At 35.1% G+C, this 17,289-nt stretch overlaps 1 protein-coding gene, 1 long non-coding RNA gene and 1 pseudogene across 2 annotated transcripts in view; 2 read left to right on the top strand and 1 right to left on the bottom strand.

Moving 5' to 3' along the window:
* LOC123869057 (cAMP-dependent protein kinase catalytic subunit 3) overlaps nt 1-1,738 on the top strand; it is a 46,650-nt gene extending 44,912 nt beyond the window's left edge. The window contains exons 6-7 of the mRNA XM_045911796.1: nt 497-574; nt 1,191-1,738. Of these exons, the coding sequence (XP_045767752.1) occupies nt 497-574; nt 1,191-1,316 (204 nt within the window). The 3' untranslated portion in view covers nt 1,317-1,738. The remainder of the gene's footprint in view (nt 1-496; nt 575-1,190) is intronic.
* LOC123869075 lies at nt 1,609-3,455 on the bottom strand. Its single transcript, XR_006796814.1, has 2 exons — nt 2,827-3,455; nt 1,609-2,488 (listed from the first exon to the last, which is right to left on the bottom strand). It is a non-coding gene; the product is annotated as an uncharacterized LOC123869075 (long non-coding RNA).
* A 3,794-nt stretch (nt 3,456-7,249) lies between these two features.
* Nucleotides 7,250-17,183, top strand: LOC123864227 (annotated as a pseudogene).
* The last annotated feature ends 106 nt before the right edge of the window (nt 17,184-17,289 follow it).

The raw sequence follows: 17,289 nt of genomic DNA, 5'->3' as shown, positions 1-17,289 counted from the left end.
GAGCCATATTGTTTTCGGGATGAAAACTATCCCATGCCTATATTAACCCGACTAGCTATAAGTAGGTATGCCAAGTTGTGTTTAAATTCATTCAGTAGTTTCAGTGTAAAGCGCTCAAAGACAGATTGATAAAAATTAAAAAAAAAAATGCTTAGGCTCTTCAAAGATAATTTAATCACTAAGCTTCCTCCCGACTATAAAAAATCTAAATATGTTTAATTTAAGTATAGAAATTGTCCAGTTAGCTTTATTATGCGTATAGATATAGTGTGATTACATTATTTTACATATTATTTAATAGGATAACAAGCTAGCTTCAACATCGATAATAGCAAGGAATAAAACTGATATCGTGACTTCTACTGTTTTACAAAAAAAAAATGTATCTCATCAAGACATAAACATATTTTTTTTTTACCTACTAATTCTATATTTTATAAACATATGTTTTTATTTAATAATAATTAATAATGAAGAATTATTCTCTATTTTGCAGTGTGGTTCAGAGGATGTGAAAAGACATCGGTGGTTCAAGCACATCGACTGGGCTGATGTTTTCCTAAAAAAGTTACAGGTAAAAAGTTGCTGATTTTATTAGGTTTTAATTTATTTTCGACTAAACCCAGCTTTAGCCATATAAGGTAGACCTACCCAATATGTATAGCTATGTAATATCGGTATAATAGGCAAGTTTCGATTTTAACCGGATGCTGTTTTACCGCTATAATCACCTGTCTATAACTGACTGGTCTCGTAGGAGTAATCTACTTTGTTACTTAGGTAACTCTCGTAAATCACTCTTTTCCGGTTATTAAGAAAAAATATGTAATAACCTACAGGCAACTAGTTTATCGAAATATAAATGTAAAATACCTACATTATGGTACTTACTAAATATAATGATATAACTTTTGACATAGATGAATGATTGGGGGATTGATGGGAGAAAAAAATGTCACTAATTGCCTCCCTTTTACTGAACAATTCAGGTTCGGCTTACGCCGCACTCACCTTGGGTACGAATTTGTATGGTACGGCATTATCTTTCCTCTCTTTTTAAGTTTAGCTCCTCTTTTAAGTTAATGTCTCTTGTGGAGGTTTTCATACTCTACGGTACTCTTCATACTCTTATGCTACTGGTGTCTAGAGACTCCAAGGTTTACTTATTAAATTACTTTTCTCTGTTTCAGCCACCAATAGTGCCATCTGTATCCTACGAAGGGGATACATCAAATTTCGACGAATACCCCGAAACCGATTGGAAATCGGTGCGATCTCTCGATCCCGATGAGCTCAAGTTATTCGCCAACTTTTGATGTAGAATCCAGTATATTTAGTGTCTAAATCTTAATTTAAAGAAGTAGAAGATAAGATTTCGTACGAAAAGGCTTAGACTTCTTTTAAATTAATTCTGAAATCATTTTGTAACATGTTACAAAAAGGAAAATTTACCAGTTTCCATTAGCGCTACCTAAACTGTACAAATTCTTTTGGAGATAGAGAGAAAAACCAAAAGGATGAAGTCAAAAGAATGGAAAGAACATTTTACTTTTTTAAATAATAACATTAAGTCATTTTACCTATTATCGACTAGGTAGGTACACTTTTTGTTGACTAGAGTGTATTTATTTAACTTATTGTCAATTGCAAGTATTGCAATAATATACTAGTTAACTAGACAATTGTAAATGTAAATATAACATTAGTGTAAGACTATGAGTAAATGAATACCAATTAATAGGCTTTATAATTCCAATGCTTCCTTTTAGTTATAAACGGAAAATTAGTAGTTTCTGCGTTTGTGATATAATAGCTTATTTCTTCTTTTAAATCATGTATATCTTATTGCCAGCTTGTTTCTTGTTCTGTGTGTAAGTGAGATTTTTTTTATTGAAGAATACTTACCTAAAATCTTTTTACCTAGTCGGTCTACTTTAAATTATTATAGTTATTTACTTATTCGAAAAAATTCGAAAGAATACTTATTTAGTAAAAGTTTATTTAGTATAGATATTTATTAGTTCTCAATTATTTATTACGTAAGTAGGTACCTACGTCAATTTCACGAGACTTAAAAAATAAAATACCTTGGCCCTTACTCATAAAAATTTACAAATTGTTCACATGATTATTCTACAACTATATAAAATAAATGCGTATTTTTTGCAATGTACCTACAAACAGCAATACGTTTTTGATAGTGAAGGCTCTTATGTTTGTATTCAAACCATATGATAATAGCGATAGAAAATAATATATTTTAAGTTATTGAAAAATAGAATTTCAATGTTATAAAGCTTGTAATATAGAGTAGGTATATTTAGGCATTATATAAATGTGAATTTATTCTATTTATTTTGTGACATTGCGCATTGGTTAAACTTCATTGTATTTCCAAAGACTTTCCTAATTTTTATTAGTGACATTTGAAAAAAATATGTATTTTTAAGGATATTGCAGGATAGTGTGTTCTTGCATTCTTGTTATCCTCGTCACTTACTCCGTACAATTGTACTTCCAATTTCATTTGAATATTAAGCAACCAAAGTCCATGAAATTTTGCAGACATTCTAGAAACTAATATCTGTGTCTGTGGTGTTTTAGATTTTTCTAAAAATATGTAGTTTTAAAATTACAGAGGCTCAAAGATTTGTATGTAAATTTTTAAGATCGCGTAACTTTGAAACCGAATTTTTAACAGAAATCTGGAAAACCACAGACATAGAATATATATGTCTAGAATATGTCTGCATTTCATGGACTTTGGTTGCCTAATATTCAAATGAAATTGGAACTACTTTTGTATGGAGCGAGTGACGGAGAGACCCCTCTTAATTTGAAATATAATTATTAACAGTGATTATTACAATTAGCACGTAGGTGCAACGGTAATAATAGAGCCAATGAAATCCATCATCATCATCACTCACTCACTACAGAACACGGGTTTCCTCCTTGAGAACGTTATGGAGAACTCTCTGGCATGCAAGTTTCCTCACGATATTTTCCTTCACCGTTAAAGCAGTGATATTTTATTACTTTAAACGCACACAAACTACGAAAAGTTAGAGGTGAGTGCCCGGGATCGAACCCCCAACCTCCGATTAGAAGGCGGACGTCCTAACCACTAGGCTATCACCAATGATGTTATAAACTGGTATATTTTTCATAAATTCTCCATACAATTACTGATGCTAACACAATCTTTTATGATTTTATTAATGCCATACATTTTGAACATGTGATCTCTTATAGTCAGAATAATGTGCATTGGCTATTAATATTATTATTGTTTATTAATGTTTTATTTATTATTTATTACGATGTATCCTGAGAGCATTGAACTGTATGATATGAAATAAATACAACAGGGTTGTAAGGAAATAGTAGTTAGGCATGGTAATTAAATAAAAAAATAAAATACCTAAATAATTATTATGAAATAAATATTTCAATAAAAATGTTTTGTTTCTATTATGACTTAGCCTTATGGTTACTAGCATAAATAATCGATTGTAAGTATGAATAAAGTTTTTATTCAGAATTCGAAAATTCTGCTTGAAGTGAACCATGGTGTATAATTGGCGACAACTGCAATTTTTTTTAAAGAAAATTTAATAATAGTCATTTCAGCAATAAGTGCCTAAAGTTGAAGGTTTCAATAAAATGATATCAGACCTGTTCTTTCCAATATAATTTATTGAATACCTACAATAAACTATTGGAACCTACTTTAGGTTAAGTTTAGACATATTTTTATGTCAGTAAAGGTACTAAAACTCACCAAAACTCAAACAGTTGGATAAGTAAGGTAGGAAGTAAAAAAAACCACACAAGCTCGTACATTGCATTATAATAAAAGAAAACTTCAAAATTTTGGGTAAAATGATTGCCATTGAATTTGGTTTATGTATATTTAAAGAAAGCATCAGAGTCTTTAGGTATTTACGCAAGAGCGCTGAAATGAGAACTCGCCGAGATTATTTCCACACAGCATTATTTTGGTTTTGGGAGCAGGTGCAAAGATAAACCACAGTTTGTTTGAATTAGTGCAGAACAGACAGCTCGCCGCCCGTCGAATAATAACCGGCTACAGGCAGTGACGGATTAACCCTTAAACAAATTAAGCAATTGCCTAGGGCATCACGTCTGAGGGGGCACCAGAAGAAGCACAAAAAAATCCATCCTTAGGGCATCACGTCTCACTCTCACGTCACCAAAAACCACACCAAAAAAAGTTTCTGGGACTAATTTGAAGATTCGCTCGTTTTAAGTTGACATAGAGTCCAATCTAGAGTCATAACCCCACTCCCGCTTGCCCACTCGCTGCCCGCTTGTGCATTCAACAATTCGAACCTAACTACTCTACTTCTAAAGTACATTACATCTCATCATCTTATTTTACAAAAAACTAATGTTTTTAGGCGGTAAAGGTTTAAAGACCGATTCTAGTTGACATACGGATAGTAGTCCAGTAATTCTGTAATATGAGATGAAAAGTTTTCAGAATGTTATGCAAATTGGTGGTTTTATAGATTTCGATGTGCTCTTTCCGAATTTTTATTTTGCCACCTCGTACCTTTGCCGCTCGCGCCGCCATCTTGGAAAAATGGCGCCCAAAAACAGTTTTTTCATGATAACTTCTTTCCCACTCATTTTACGATAAAAATGGCTATGTAACAATTAAACTAGAGACAATTTCCTACAATTTGTGTAGTCACCTTTTTTTGTAGACTCAATAGTTTCAGCGTACGAGTGCCACAAAGCCCACTCCAACACTCGTTTTGGCTAAATAACTCATTTCCACCCCACCATGTGGTAGAGTGAGTGGCGTGATTTTTTTTTTATGGTATCTCCAGGAACCGGTAGTCACCTTCAATTTAAGCCATCAGTTCGACCAGAGAATACTAACACTCTTCAGAATTCTGCTCGAGATAAGAGTAAATATACTGCATCGCAGTTTCGATCTCACGTACATATGAGCCTTTTTTTTGGGTTTTAAACCCAAAAGATGCCCATGGGACCTTATTACTAAGCCTCCGCTGTCATCCGTTTGCTTGTCCGTCTGTCCGTCTGTCTGTCAGCGTGCTGTATCTCATGAACCGTAATAGGTAAAAAGTTGAAATTTTCACATAATGTGTATTTTTATTGCCGTTATAATAACAAATAATAAAAATTTCAAAATGGCCGCCATGAAAAAAAAATAAAAAAGAGCATTATTTCTTGTATTATGGTACGGAACCCTTCCTATGTGAATTGGACTCGCACTTGACCGATTTTTCGGTGTCTCGAGCATGTTTATAATGTGGTCGCAGTCAATACACAATATCGCAATTCGTGCATGAAAAATTTTACCTCGCACTACAAACTAAAAAAATAAAAAAATGGGTCAAGTGCAAGCCCAACTCGCACACGAAGGGTTCCGTACCATCAAACAAGAAATAACATTACTTTTTTGTTTTTTTTTTCATGTCAGCCATTTTGAAATTTTTATTATTTGTTGTTATAACGGCAATAGAAATACACATTTTGTGAAAAATTCAACTCTCTATCTATTACGGTTCACGAGATACAGCCCGCTGACAGACAAACGGACGGACGGCCGGACAAACGGATGACAGCGGAGACTTAGTAATAAGGTCCCATTGGCATCCTTTGGGTTCGAAACCAAAAAAAAAGGTCCATATTCACATGAGATCGAAACTGCGATGCAGTATATTTACTCTTATCTCGAGCAGAATTCTGAAGAGTGTTAGTATTCTCTGAATGAAGTGATGGCTTAAATTGAAGGTGACTACCGTCTCCTGGAGATACCATAAAAAAAAATCACGCCACTCACTCTACCACATGGTGGTGTGGAAATGAGTTATTTAGCCAAAACGTGTGTTGGAGTGGGCTTTGTGGCGCTCGTACGCTGAAACTATTGAGTCTACAAAAAAAGGTGACTACACAAATTGTAGGAAATTGTCTTTAGTTTAATTGTTACATAGCCATCTTTATCGTAAAATGAGTGGGAAAGAAGTTATCGTGAAAAAACTGTTTTTGGGCGCCATTTTTCCAAGATGGCGGCGCGAGCGGCAAAGGTACGAGGTGGCAAAATAAAAATTCGGAAAGAGCACATCGAAATCTATAAAATCACCAATTTGCATAACATTCTGAAAACTTTCCAGATAAGCCCCTTTTTGACGACCAAATTACTGGGTTATAGGGGGGCCCACAGGCATGGATTGCTTAGGGCACCAAGTAGTCTTAATCCGTCACTGGCTACAGGGAAGACTTTCGGCCGAATACTTCAATGTATCTCTATGCTTATGCGAGCATCTCAAATTCTATAAAGGATCGAGCCGGATAAGTACAGAGAATCGGCCCCAAAATGACAACCTATTTCGAAACTTAGGTTTTGCTGCACCGTGTATGGACAAAAAGTTGCAAAATACAGCCAGCTCTGTCCGGCTAGCATGGGCAGTAGATAAAAATTATATCCCCGATTATAGCCACTGATTTCTATGACATCAGTGGATATAATCGGGGGATATAATTTTTATCTACTGCTCATGCTAGCCGGGCTGGTTTCCTAGAATAGCGGTGGCATGACGCGTGAGGTGTCACAAAATATTACTACGACCGCATAGATGGAGAAAGCGTTTTTAACACCGGTGTCGGTAGTTACCACGTACCACGTACGGTCAAAACACGCATTAGGAAACAACACCATCTTGTTCCAATAGACACTGTTTCAGTGAAGTCATTCGACTCTATATAATGGCAGATAATTTGTGGCGGTAGCGCTTTCCTAGAACATTTTCTAGGTAAAAATAGCTGCTAGTTATATTTTTTAACTTTTATATATTATTTTTCATACTCCGTCGTTTGACATAGAAGTAAATAGGCATAAGAACCGAGGTGGCTATCTAGGAGGTTGTAAGGTCAAGGTCGAATATCTAAATAGTTTGTATGTCATCATTATCATTATAAACCGATAGACGTTCGCTGCTAGACATAGGTCTCTTGCAGGGACTTCCACATGCCACGGTCTTGCGCCGCCTGGATCCAGCGGCTCCCTTGCGACTCGTTTGATATCGTCTGCCCACTGAGTGGAGGGTTTGTATGGAATATTTTGCGGTAAGAGCAGGTGCTTTTAGATTCGAGTTCAATCATCATCAAGGGTTTGTATGGAATTCATAAAGGAAAAGGTTACTATTTTAAATGACCTTTAAAAGTACATTAATTAATCCAAGTGAGCAATGAATAATACTTAGGTATAAAAACGATAATGTCGATATAACATTTAATCATGCAGAGATAAGATTTTCAATTACGTTGTGTTTCAAGCGTATTTACTAAGTAGTCCATTGTTTTTTATACACTGCCACAAGAGTTGAATTAATAGTTTCAATTTTAAACATTTATGAACTAAATCAACATGTCAATACGGCCTCTAAGTCCTGAATTAGCAGAGAAGGCTCGCGTGGAGTTAAATGAGGACCCTAAAAGGATAACCAGCGACTTGCAACACATCAAGGATTGGCTGGCAAAGCAGCCCCATATTTATGCTAGAACAGGTCGGTAACTTTTATTTAGTATGAGAAATATTTTCTTTTCTGCTCCAACGTACAGTATTGTAATATTGAATTATAACACTGAAAATCTTGTACTAGGAGTAAGTACGACAATAGTGGAACGGGTCGGGTTTCAACTGTCGACCATTTCGAATCAAACTAATTTGTATCCAATGTCAAAAAATAATAATTTATTTAATCCTCATACTTAAGTTTATTTAATTGCTTAAAACGCACATACCTACAGAACCCCTAACTTCCCGAATAGCAGGCCGACGTCTTAACTCTTAACCTCTTCTCATTTTGGGAGGAGACCCGTGCTCAGTAGTGGGCCGGCGATTGGTTGATCATGATGATGATGATGATGAAGTGATATTATAATTACCTATTAAATATTTTATATAATTACTCTTTATCATACCTATTATGATAAGTTATACCTACTTATTTAGTCATTCATTCTGCATTAAAAATCCTAAAAAATGAACATTGGAAAGACGTGCAGCTTTCATTCAAATAAAAGATTTCTACCAGGAGCAGTAGTTCTAGAAAATGAAAAAAAAAAAATGGACCAATAGAATGCAGATCAGTTACCTGCCTTTCGTGCCCTTTAAAAGTTAAAAATGATTGTAATGTAATAAATGAATCTAAATTTATTATATAGTATTTTGTTTTATACTTACCCCATAATATAAACTGCAGAAACTGAAAAACTGTATATTTGCCTATACCTACATATAGTGTAATATTTTGTAATTAAATTCCACAGTCAACTTAAGACACGTTTAATAATTTATGAATAGTACTTATGCTCCTCAAAAAGCATACCTATTAGTATACAGTCGAACATATCTATGACAGTCGAAGATTATGTAAATGATAAAAAGGGGTGGATTTGACTCGCTTTAGTAATGCACGGGGCTGTAATTGCAAATAAACGAGGCATAATATGTATTATTGTAAATTGAACATTTGAAAAGAGAAATCGCCGAGTTTCTCGCTGGTTCTTCTAGGTAGGATAGGAACAGCGGCGTTCGAAACCAGTGATAAATTATTTCTACCTATTCTTGTAAGAGTGTAATAAAATTCTATGCTTTTCTAAATTATGTCCTTTACAATTATATTGTATACCTATTGATTTATAATGCACGGAATGATTGTAATTTATAAATTTAATATGATAAATATCTCAGAATCCAAAATAGCACATGCTAATTAACAAAATCTGGTGATCGACAAAGATAACATCCACATGACAGTTCACATGTTGTTATCTACACGTATATTTTATCTTATTGTCAGCTGAGGCTCTTTGCGAAACTTTGGTCGAATACGGAACCCTAAAAACCGGCCAAGTGCGAGTCAGACTCGTGCACCGAGGGTTCCGTACTCGGGTATTTTTTCCGACATTTTGCACTATAAATCTAAAACTATCGTGCATAAAAATAAATAAAAATCTGTTTTAGACTGTACAGGTAAAGTCCTTTCATATGATACCCCACTTGGTATAGTTATGAATATACTTTTATTGTACACTACAAAATTAATACAGAAAGAACACATACAAAGCAAAACAAAATATAGGCAGCTAGGCACAATTTGGCGGCCTTATGGCAACAAAACATGACATAATAACGATATCACTAGTCCTAGTGCTCCTCTGAGTGGGGACACTTCGAAAACTGACGATTTATTTCATTGATCTGTTTCTGGATATTATATCTCACAAATCACTTTTTTGAAAACTGACTTATTCACTTCAGTCATCTGTTCTGAACGCAAATAGTAGATATAATAAACATTAATCACTGGATAGAATCAGGCGTTACTTTGCGGAAGTTCATGTTTAGCAAGAAACAGTTAAAATTATTTTGCTATAATCCGCCAACAGAAAAAATCTGTATGGTCAACTTCTACTTACTGGTTGTAACTGCATGTTTGACCATACAGATTTTTTCTGTTGGCGGATTATAGCAAAATAATTTTAACTGTTTCTTGCTAAACATTAATCAGTTTTGATCGGCAAAAGTTTGTACCCGAATATAAAGTTTTTCCAGCTTATTCCAGCAACGGATGGGGTTTGGATCGACAACGTTCCAGTTTTCAGTCTCCTCCCAAAGCGTTGAGCTATAAGTTAGGAACGAACCACTATTTATTCTAAGCAATTATGTTTTCAGATGATCAATGGCTGATAGCGTTCCTACGAGCCTGTAAATACAGCTTAGAGAGAACCAAAGAAAAATTAGATCTCTATTATACTTTACCTTCCATCACACCTGAACTTTATGCATTCAAACATGATGATCCAATGTTTGATGAATTCATGGACTCGGGGTAAGCCGTAGGATTTTCGTATCCATGCTAATATTATAAATGCAAAAACATGTCTGTCTGTCTGTCTGACTAATATCTTTTCACGGCCCATCCATTCAACCGATTTTGACGTTTGATACAGAGATAGCTTAGATCCTGGGGACATGCGCTACTCTTTATCACAGAAAATCAAAGAGTTCCCACAGGATTGTAGAAAAAAACCTAGATTCGGGCATCATCTAGTATTAATTAAAACTCTAGTTGAAGTTGCTCAGAGAGTTGTATATCAATGCTTTTTGCACTCATTGTTATATTATTGGCACTGGTTTTAGTCAGGTACATACTCAGCCTGTTTTTGATCACGTCATGTGCAACTCTTACGGTAAGGGTATTGGCGCTGGTTTTAGGTACTCTAGCTGTTTTAATCATATGTTGCAGCTTTTCTGGTTTTTAATATAACAAGAGTAATAAATTACTTTTATTCACCATCAAACCAATTGTCAATAATTTAATTCTAAAACGTGTTAGGTACATATCGCTGTGTTTTTTGACATCTCTTCTCAGTAGAATGTTCTTTCCGAATCTATGATAGAGTCTTCACTTGCTAGAGCAAGAGCTAGAAGTCAGCCTATGTGAAATAATATGTACCTATTCATTTTCAAAATATTTTTAGTTTCAAGCTTATTAAAAGGTGAGAGGCATTTTATAAAAACGTAGTAGGTATACGCTAAATTATAATATGGTAACGCTAAATTATCTTACATAGTTACGTAGATTGGAGGAGGGATTAGTTACTTGTAATTACTAATACGTGGTTTGTAGCGAGATATTTTAATTTTTAGCGCATACGTCATAATGCCTAAGACATTGACTCCTGACTCGCCAAGACTGGTAATCATGCGAAGTGGAAAAGTTAATCTTGAAAAAATTAGTTTGATTGATGTGTTCGGCATGCTACAACTTATGCAAAAGGTAATTTTTAAAATATCCTCGTTACAAAATATCCTCGAATGTCAATTGATCGTCTTTTATATGAGCACAATCATGAGTCTGAATTTTAAAATTTTTAGCCCTATTTATTTCAGTTTTGTTACTTGTATTTGATGATTCCTTTCAGATTTCGATGATGGAAGACGATAATGCGATAGTAAGTGGTGTTCAGATTATTTTAGACCTGGAAGATATCACTATAGCGCATATGTTACAAGCGACACCAAGTTTAATGAAGAAGATGAGTGTTCAGTCACAGGCAAGCACCTATTTTATCATATAATATCATGTAAGCTTAGACCAAAAGGGGCGTTATAATTTAACTATTTTTATAAGTTATTAAATGTTCCTTCATATTAAGCTTGCGCGAGGACATAAGCCACAACGCGTAGAGGCTTATCAAGAGTTTTAATCTTTAAATAACCTAACTGCAATATTAATTTGACCGGGGCGCAATTGCTATTGCAACCACTCAATCAAATTGGCGACCTAAACACAAAAGTATTTAATAGTCGTTGAGTCTCGAGTCGGAGCGAGACTGGCTTAAAAACCGTCAAGCAGCCGTATTTATACAAATCGATTCAAGATGGCTGCTCGGAAGCGATCGTGTGACGTCGAATGAGTCAAATATCTGTTTTATTATTTTAAATTTTAAATAGTTTTTTTGAAAAAGCTAACAATCAACTAAATGTCACCAACACTGAAATATTATGATTACCTGAACTTGAAGTTGCCACCAGGACAGCCTGCGGATTATCTAACTTCTCTACAACTTTAAGCAGATGTGACGTGTTTGGGCAAGATAATATTTGCGCTCAATGAGTAGGTAGTTGCCTTAAATACAGGGTCTTATTAAGGAGCAGGAAGGTGTCACAGGAACTCATCCCTTTAAACTTTTGTCTATTGAGTTTGTCTAGAAAATTTGTTTGGAGACACAGTAAAATAAGGTCTGGCGTTGTAGCATGAAGGTGGTGGAGGAAGGGATGACAGGTTAACGTAGATCCAAATATTCCACATCTCGGGGGTGATTTAAATTTTTCATTTACACTTGTATGTATTATATTATTTCAGGATGCTGCACCACTACGAATGAAAGGCGCACATTATATCAATTGTCCAGTTGCTTTTGAAAAACTTATTAACTTAATGAAATCTATGTTGAACGAGAAAAATAAGAACAGAGTAAGTATCCTTCCATAATAATTATACCTACTATCATCTCTTAAGCCGAATTTACATTACGAATTTAGTGGCATGAAATTAGTTTCATGACGAATTTCACGTGTCTAATTTCATGCGTATATTGAAATTAGTAGTTATTACAACATTCATGAAAGTAACTTCGTAATGTAAATTCCGCTTCACAGCCTTGGAAAAGGTAACCACTGCGATAAGAGCATAAAACAGCTTCAATGAAGCGAAGATACTTTTAAAATTTTTAATATTAAACTACTGTTTTGTTGTAGTTTTTCGTGCATGGTAAAAATTTCGATAGTCTGTATCAACATGTACCTAAGTCCCTTCTGCCAGCGGAATATGGAGGTGATGGAGGACCAATTAGAGAAATCACTGGTAACTTTTTAAAACCTTTTTAAACAACTTCCTACAAACTAGCCAACAGAACTAGCATGCTTCTATCTTATTCGTCATTACTCATCAGTCATAACCATGTAAGAGCGCCGGTCACGGGCTAACAAGTCATAGATCCACGAAACATTTCAGTAATAGTACTAGTAAGGTCCTCATGCGCTAATTCATATGTAGGCATCATACTCATTACATAGGTTGTTATAATCAATGCTAATTGGATTTTGTAGATGCTTGGAAAGTTAAACGGCGCGAATACAGTTCATGGTTGGAAGAAGATATGAAATACAAAACAGATGAGTCAAAGCGACCTGGAAAACCTAAGACTGCGGAAAGTCTGTTCGGAATCGACGGATCTTTCAGACAATTAGAATTTGATTAGCTTTTATCTTTTTACCCCCGACCCAAAAAGAGGGGTGTTATAAGAGTCTGTCTGTCTGTGGCCTCGTAGCTCCTAAACGAATGAACCGATTTTAATTTAGTTTTTTTTGTTTGAAAGGTAGCTTGATCGAGTGTGTTCTTAGCTATAATTCAAGAAAATCGGTTTAGGCGGTTGAAAGCTATCAGCTCTTTTTTAGTTTTCTGATAGAGATTTTTGTGTCGGGGGTTTTTTAAATTTTGAGTTATATTTATTTATTGCCGTTTGTAGAAAGGATTGTTAGAATGCCTCAAAATAGTGAAAATGGTTAGAAATACTTTTACAATTGAATGAATAAATTTTTATTTTTCAAAATTGATATATTTATTTTAATTTTATTTCTTCTTAATTAGTTTACATGTACCTGCAAATATGTACCTGCATTTTTCTTTTTCTTTTTCGGTATTAATTACTAAACCTAAATCAAATTATTTATCATTTCAATTTTTTATAAGTTGATTATAATAATGAATCTAAATACTGTAATGACTTCTTAATTGCATTGATATGAGTACTCACTTAGAAACACAGCTAAATTCAAATCGATTGCTAAAAATACCTATCAGAAAGAGATAAGATTATGAATGATTTTTTAAGCGTTTTCCTACATATAATTACTATTGTTTAAACAGTTTTTGCAAAAGTTACTTGTTTCATAACATAAAATGTCGGTTCGGCCACTGAGTCCTGAACTAGCAGAGAAGGCCCGCGTAGAATTAAACGAGGATCCTAAAAGGATTTCCAGTGATCTTCAACATATCAAGGATTGGTTAGAAAAACAACCGCACATTTACGCTAGAACAGGTTGGTACTGTCAGTTTCACGTCCTATTGCATCGATTTCCTATCGTGAATCGATGTCCTATTGTAGCCCACAATATTAGTAGGTACATACATAGGATTGTTGCCAACGATGGAACGGAAACAATGCATTAATAACAATGCATTTGAAGTAAGAATGTTGATGGGATTTTCATCTCAGTAGAGTTCCGGTTGTCCGAAGGTCAATCAGGCGTACGAGAGTTACGGACCCCGAGGCATGGTCGATTAAGCACGGGTTACGGGTACCCGTTGCTCTTTTAGCCGAGTTCTTGCCAGCTAAAACCAGCCATCTTGGTTCAGGGCCTCGAAGCCCAGGTTCTTCGTTTTCTAGATCGTCACGGGGCACTGCAATTTAGGGTTTTAGGGCAAAGCTTTTCAGTTACTAGACAGGACATGTTTTTAAAGCGCTTTATAATAACGTAAACATCCATATGTATTTATAAGATAACGCTGATCAAGAATGCCAACATTCATAATGATTATGTATTTCCAGATGATCAATGGCTGATTGCATTTTTGCGAGGTTGTAAACATAGCTTAGAAAGAGTTAAGGAAAAGTTAGATCTCTACTATACTTTTCGTACCGTCTCGCCAGAGCTTTATGAAATCCGAGATAATCATGATTCAGTTTTTAATCATTTCATGGACCTAGGGTAAGTAGGAATTAAACACAAACTTGAAACTTTAATTAATGTTAAAAATGCGAGTCTGTTTGGTTTTTGGTTTGTCCTTCGTCGACATGATTTTTCGCGTGGATATAAATAAGTATCTAGTAAAAATTTGGAGTGACATGGGCTACTTTTTATCCAAGAAAATCAAAGTTTCAACTTGATTTTGAAAACCTAAATCCATGTGAACTCGCAGTTATCATCTAGTAATTACTTAGTCAACGAATAGTAATTTACACGTAGATCGTCGTAGATTATTTATTTAAGTTCTGGTGCCTGATTTTGAAAACAAAAACTTTTTCAAATAGCGTATACATCGTAATGCCGCAAACTGCATCTCCGAATTCACCGCGTTTGGGGATAGCTCGTCCTGGAAAATTTAATCCTGAAAAATACAGTATGACTAATTTTTTTGGCGTCACAATTATAATGCAAAAGGTAACATTTGACACTCTATCACTTAGTTTCTTATCTTATACTTCCATACTAACATTATAAATGCGAAAGTCTAGGTATCTGTCTGTCTTGCGGCTAAGTTTTCACAGTCCAGCCACTTGAACGATTTTGTCGAAAGCTTGCAACTCGGGAAAGAACATAGGCTACCTTTCGTCGGGAAAAATTAAAGATGGAATTGTTAAAAAACCTAAATCCACGCGGGCGAAGTCTCGGGCATCGCCTAGTATTTATAATAAAAATAACTTTGTTCTTTTACCGTCGTAGAAATAAATTAAGTGAAAACTTATATTGATTTTCTTTTAATCATTACCTAGTTGCTACTGTTGGATGATGACGTTGCGGTGGTAAATGGCACTCAGTGGCTAATAGACATCGAAGGTGTAACTATGGCGCACATATTGCAAACTACACCTAGTGTATTGATGAAGATGGGCAAACAATATGAGGTAAAAAGAGTTTCTTTAATTTATCTATTACCTCTCTATGTGTCACAAAAACCTACATAATATAAGTTAGTATACGTCATGACTTCCAGCAAGTAAATTTGCTATAATCCGCCAAACCAACGAAATCTGTATGGTACCTACGCAGCACCACACAAATTCCAACACCGATGCGCGTTTCGCCCCGACACCGGAGCATCCTCAGGAGATGTAGACCTTACAATGTCTAATTGCATCCTGAGGATGCTCCGGTGTCGGGGCGAAACGCGCGTCGAGTGGTGTTGGAATTTCTGTCGTGCGGCGTACCATACAGGTTTCGTTGGTTTGGCGGATTATAGCAAATTAAGCTTTTGGTACCTTGTATATCATGGACTTCCGCAAAGAAACGCCTGATTCTATAATATAAATAAACCGTATGTAGTTTCAGCTGGAGTCAACAATATCATTAAAAAAAATGTATTTTCGTAACTTTGAATAAAAAGATTAAAAAATATATTCCAGGATGCTGCACCAATACGCATGAAAGGAGCGCATTTTGTTAATAGTCCAGCGGCTGCTGTAAAAATCATTAATCTATTAAAATCTATGTTGAACGAAAAAAATAGGAACAGAGTAAGTATTTAACTTGTTATGCTTTATGTTAATGCACGCTGTGAATGCCCGTAAATTGAGTTGCATACGAGCCATAGAATGTAAGGAATAACATGTATAATTTAAATATGTAACTCTGTGGCCGGTTCTAGAGCAAATAAAATAAAAAATAAAATAAAACTTTCCATCTAAGTCTAAGTAGTTCGTGCCTTAAAGAAGGGGGTTGCCCTTGTGATTTAAAAAAAAATCGCTTTAGTGCACTAGAACGTTCCAGCTTTTAGTTAGAGCTTGTCTATTTTGAAATGACGTGCCATACTACATAATTTTGTTCACTTAGATGTGTAAATTGCGGTGGTGGGGCGCGTCATTTCAAAATAGATAAGCTCAACCTAATTACTATTTTGTTGTAGATTTTCGTGCATGGTAAAAATTTTGATGATCTTTATCAACATATACCGAAATCTCTTTTGCCAGCAGAATATGGAGGAGATAGTGGAACAATTAGAGAAATCACAGGTAATCTGTTTTTAAAATCAATCAGACAGGGATCGAGGTAAGGAGAAGGCACAAAGTGCTGGCAACGGCAAGAATAGTATAGGGAATGCTGAAAGTTGAGCTTTTTTCGAGAGGATGCAGTAGATATTTTAGGGATCTATAACCTAAGATACAACTATGACTAGACATTGGACAGTCATAACCATAGCGAACAGCCAGTAGGTATCCATAGCCGCCCAGGGCTCACGTTTGAACCTTGCCTATAGTAATCTTACTATTTAGCTATCTTCCTGACAAGTGCTTTGGTCTTTTGGAATGGGAGATTCCGCGACCGATTGATTCCCTTTGGGGTCAATATAGTACTTTTTAAATTGGCTGAAATCTAGTCTGGTAGCCTTCGGCTATGTCTAATTCCCAGCGTATAAGTAAAGCTGTATCAACAAGTGATTTAGCGCTGCAGTAGTTACGATGCGTCTAGAAACCAAGTAGGGATACAGGTTTTATTAAAATGATACTCCAGCTCGTTTAGTTCTATAAGTTTGCATCCTCATTCATTAGCTGTTGAGATTGCAGACAGGGCACCAGAGATTTCTTGTCAGTAAATGAAAAAACTACCTCAAACATCCTCATTTCAAAACCTCAAAATGTTTCATAAAAACTATGAATGAATATGTAATGTGATTTTTTTAGATGCATGGAAAGCTAAACGGCATCATTATAGTTCGTGGTTGGAAGAAGATATGAAATACAAAACAGATGAGTCAAAGCGACCTGGAAAACCTAAGACTGCAGAAAGTCTATTTGGAATAGAAGGATCCTTTAGACAATTAGAATTTGATTAACATTTTTGACCCCCGACCCAAAAAGAGGGGTGTTATAAGTTTGACGTGTGTATCTGTGTATGTGTCTGTGGCATCGTAGCTCCTAAACTAATGAACCGATTTTAAT

The sequence above is a fragment of the Maniola jurtina genome, chromosome 1 (assembly GCF_905333055.1).
Source record: "Maniola jurtina chromosome 1, ilManJurt1.1, whole genome shotgun sequence".
NCBI classification, from domain to species: Eukaryota; Metazoa; Arthropoda; class Insecta; order Lepidoptera; family Nymphalidae; genus Maniola; species Maniola jurtina.
This window is presented reverse-complemented; position numbering and strand designations above follow the sequence as displayed.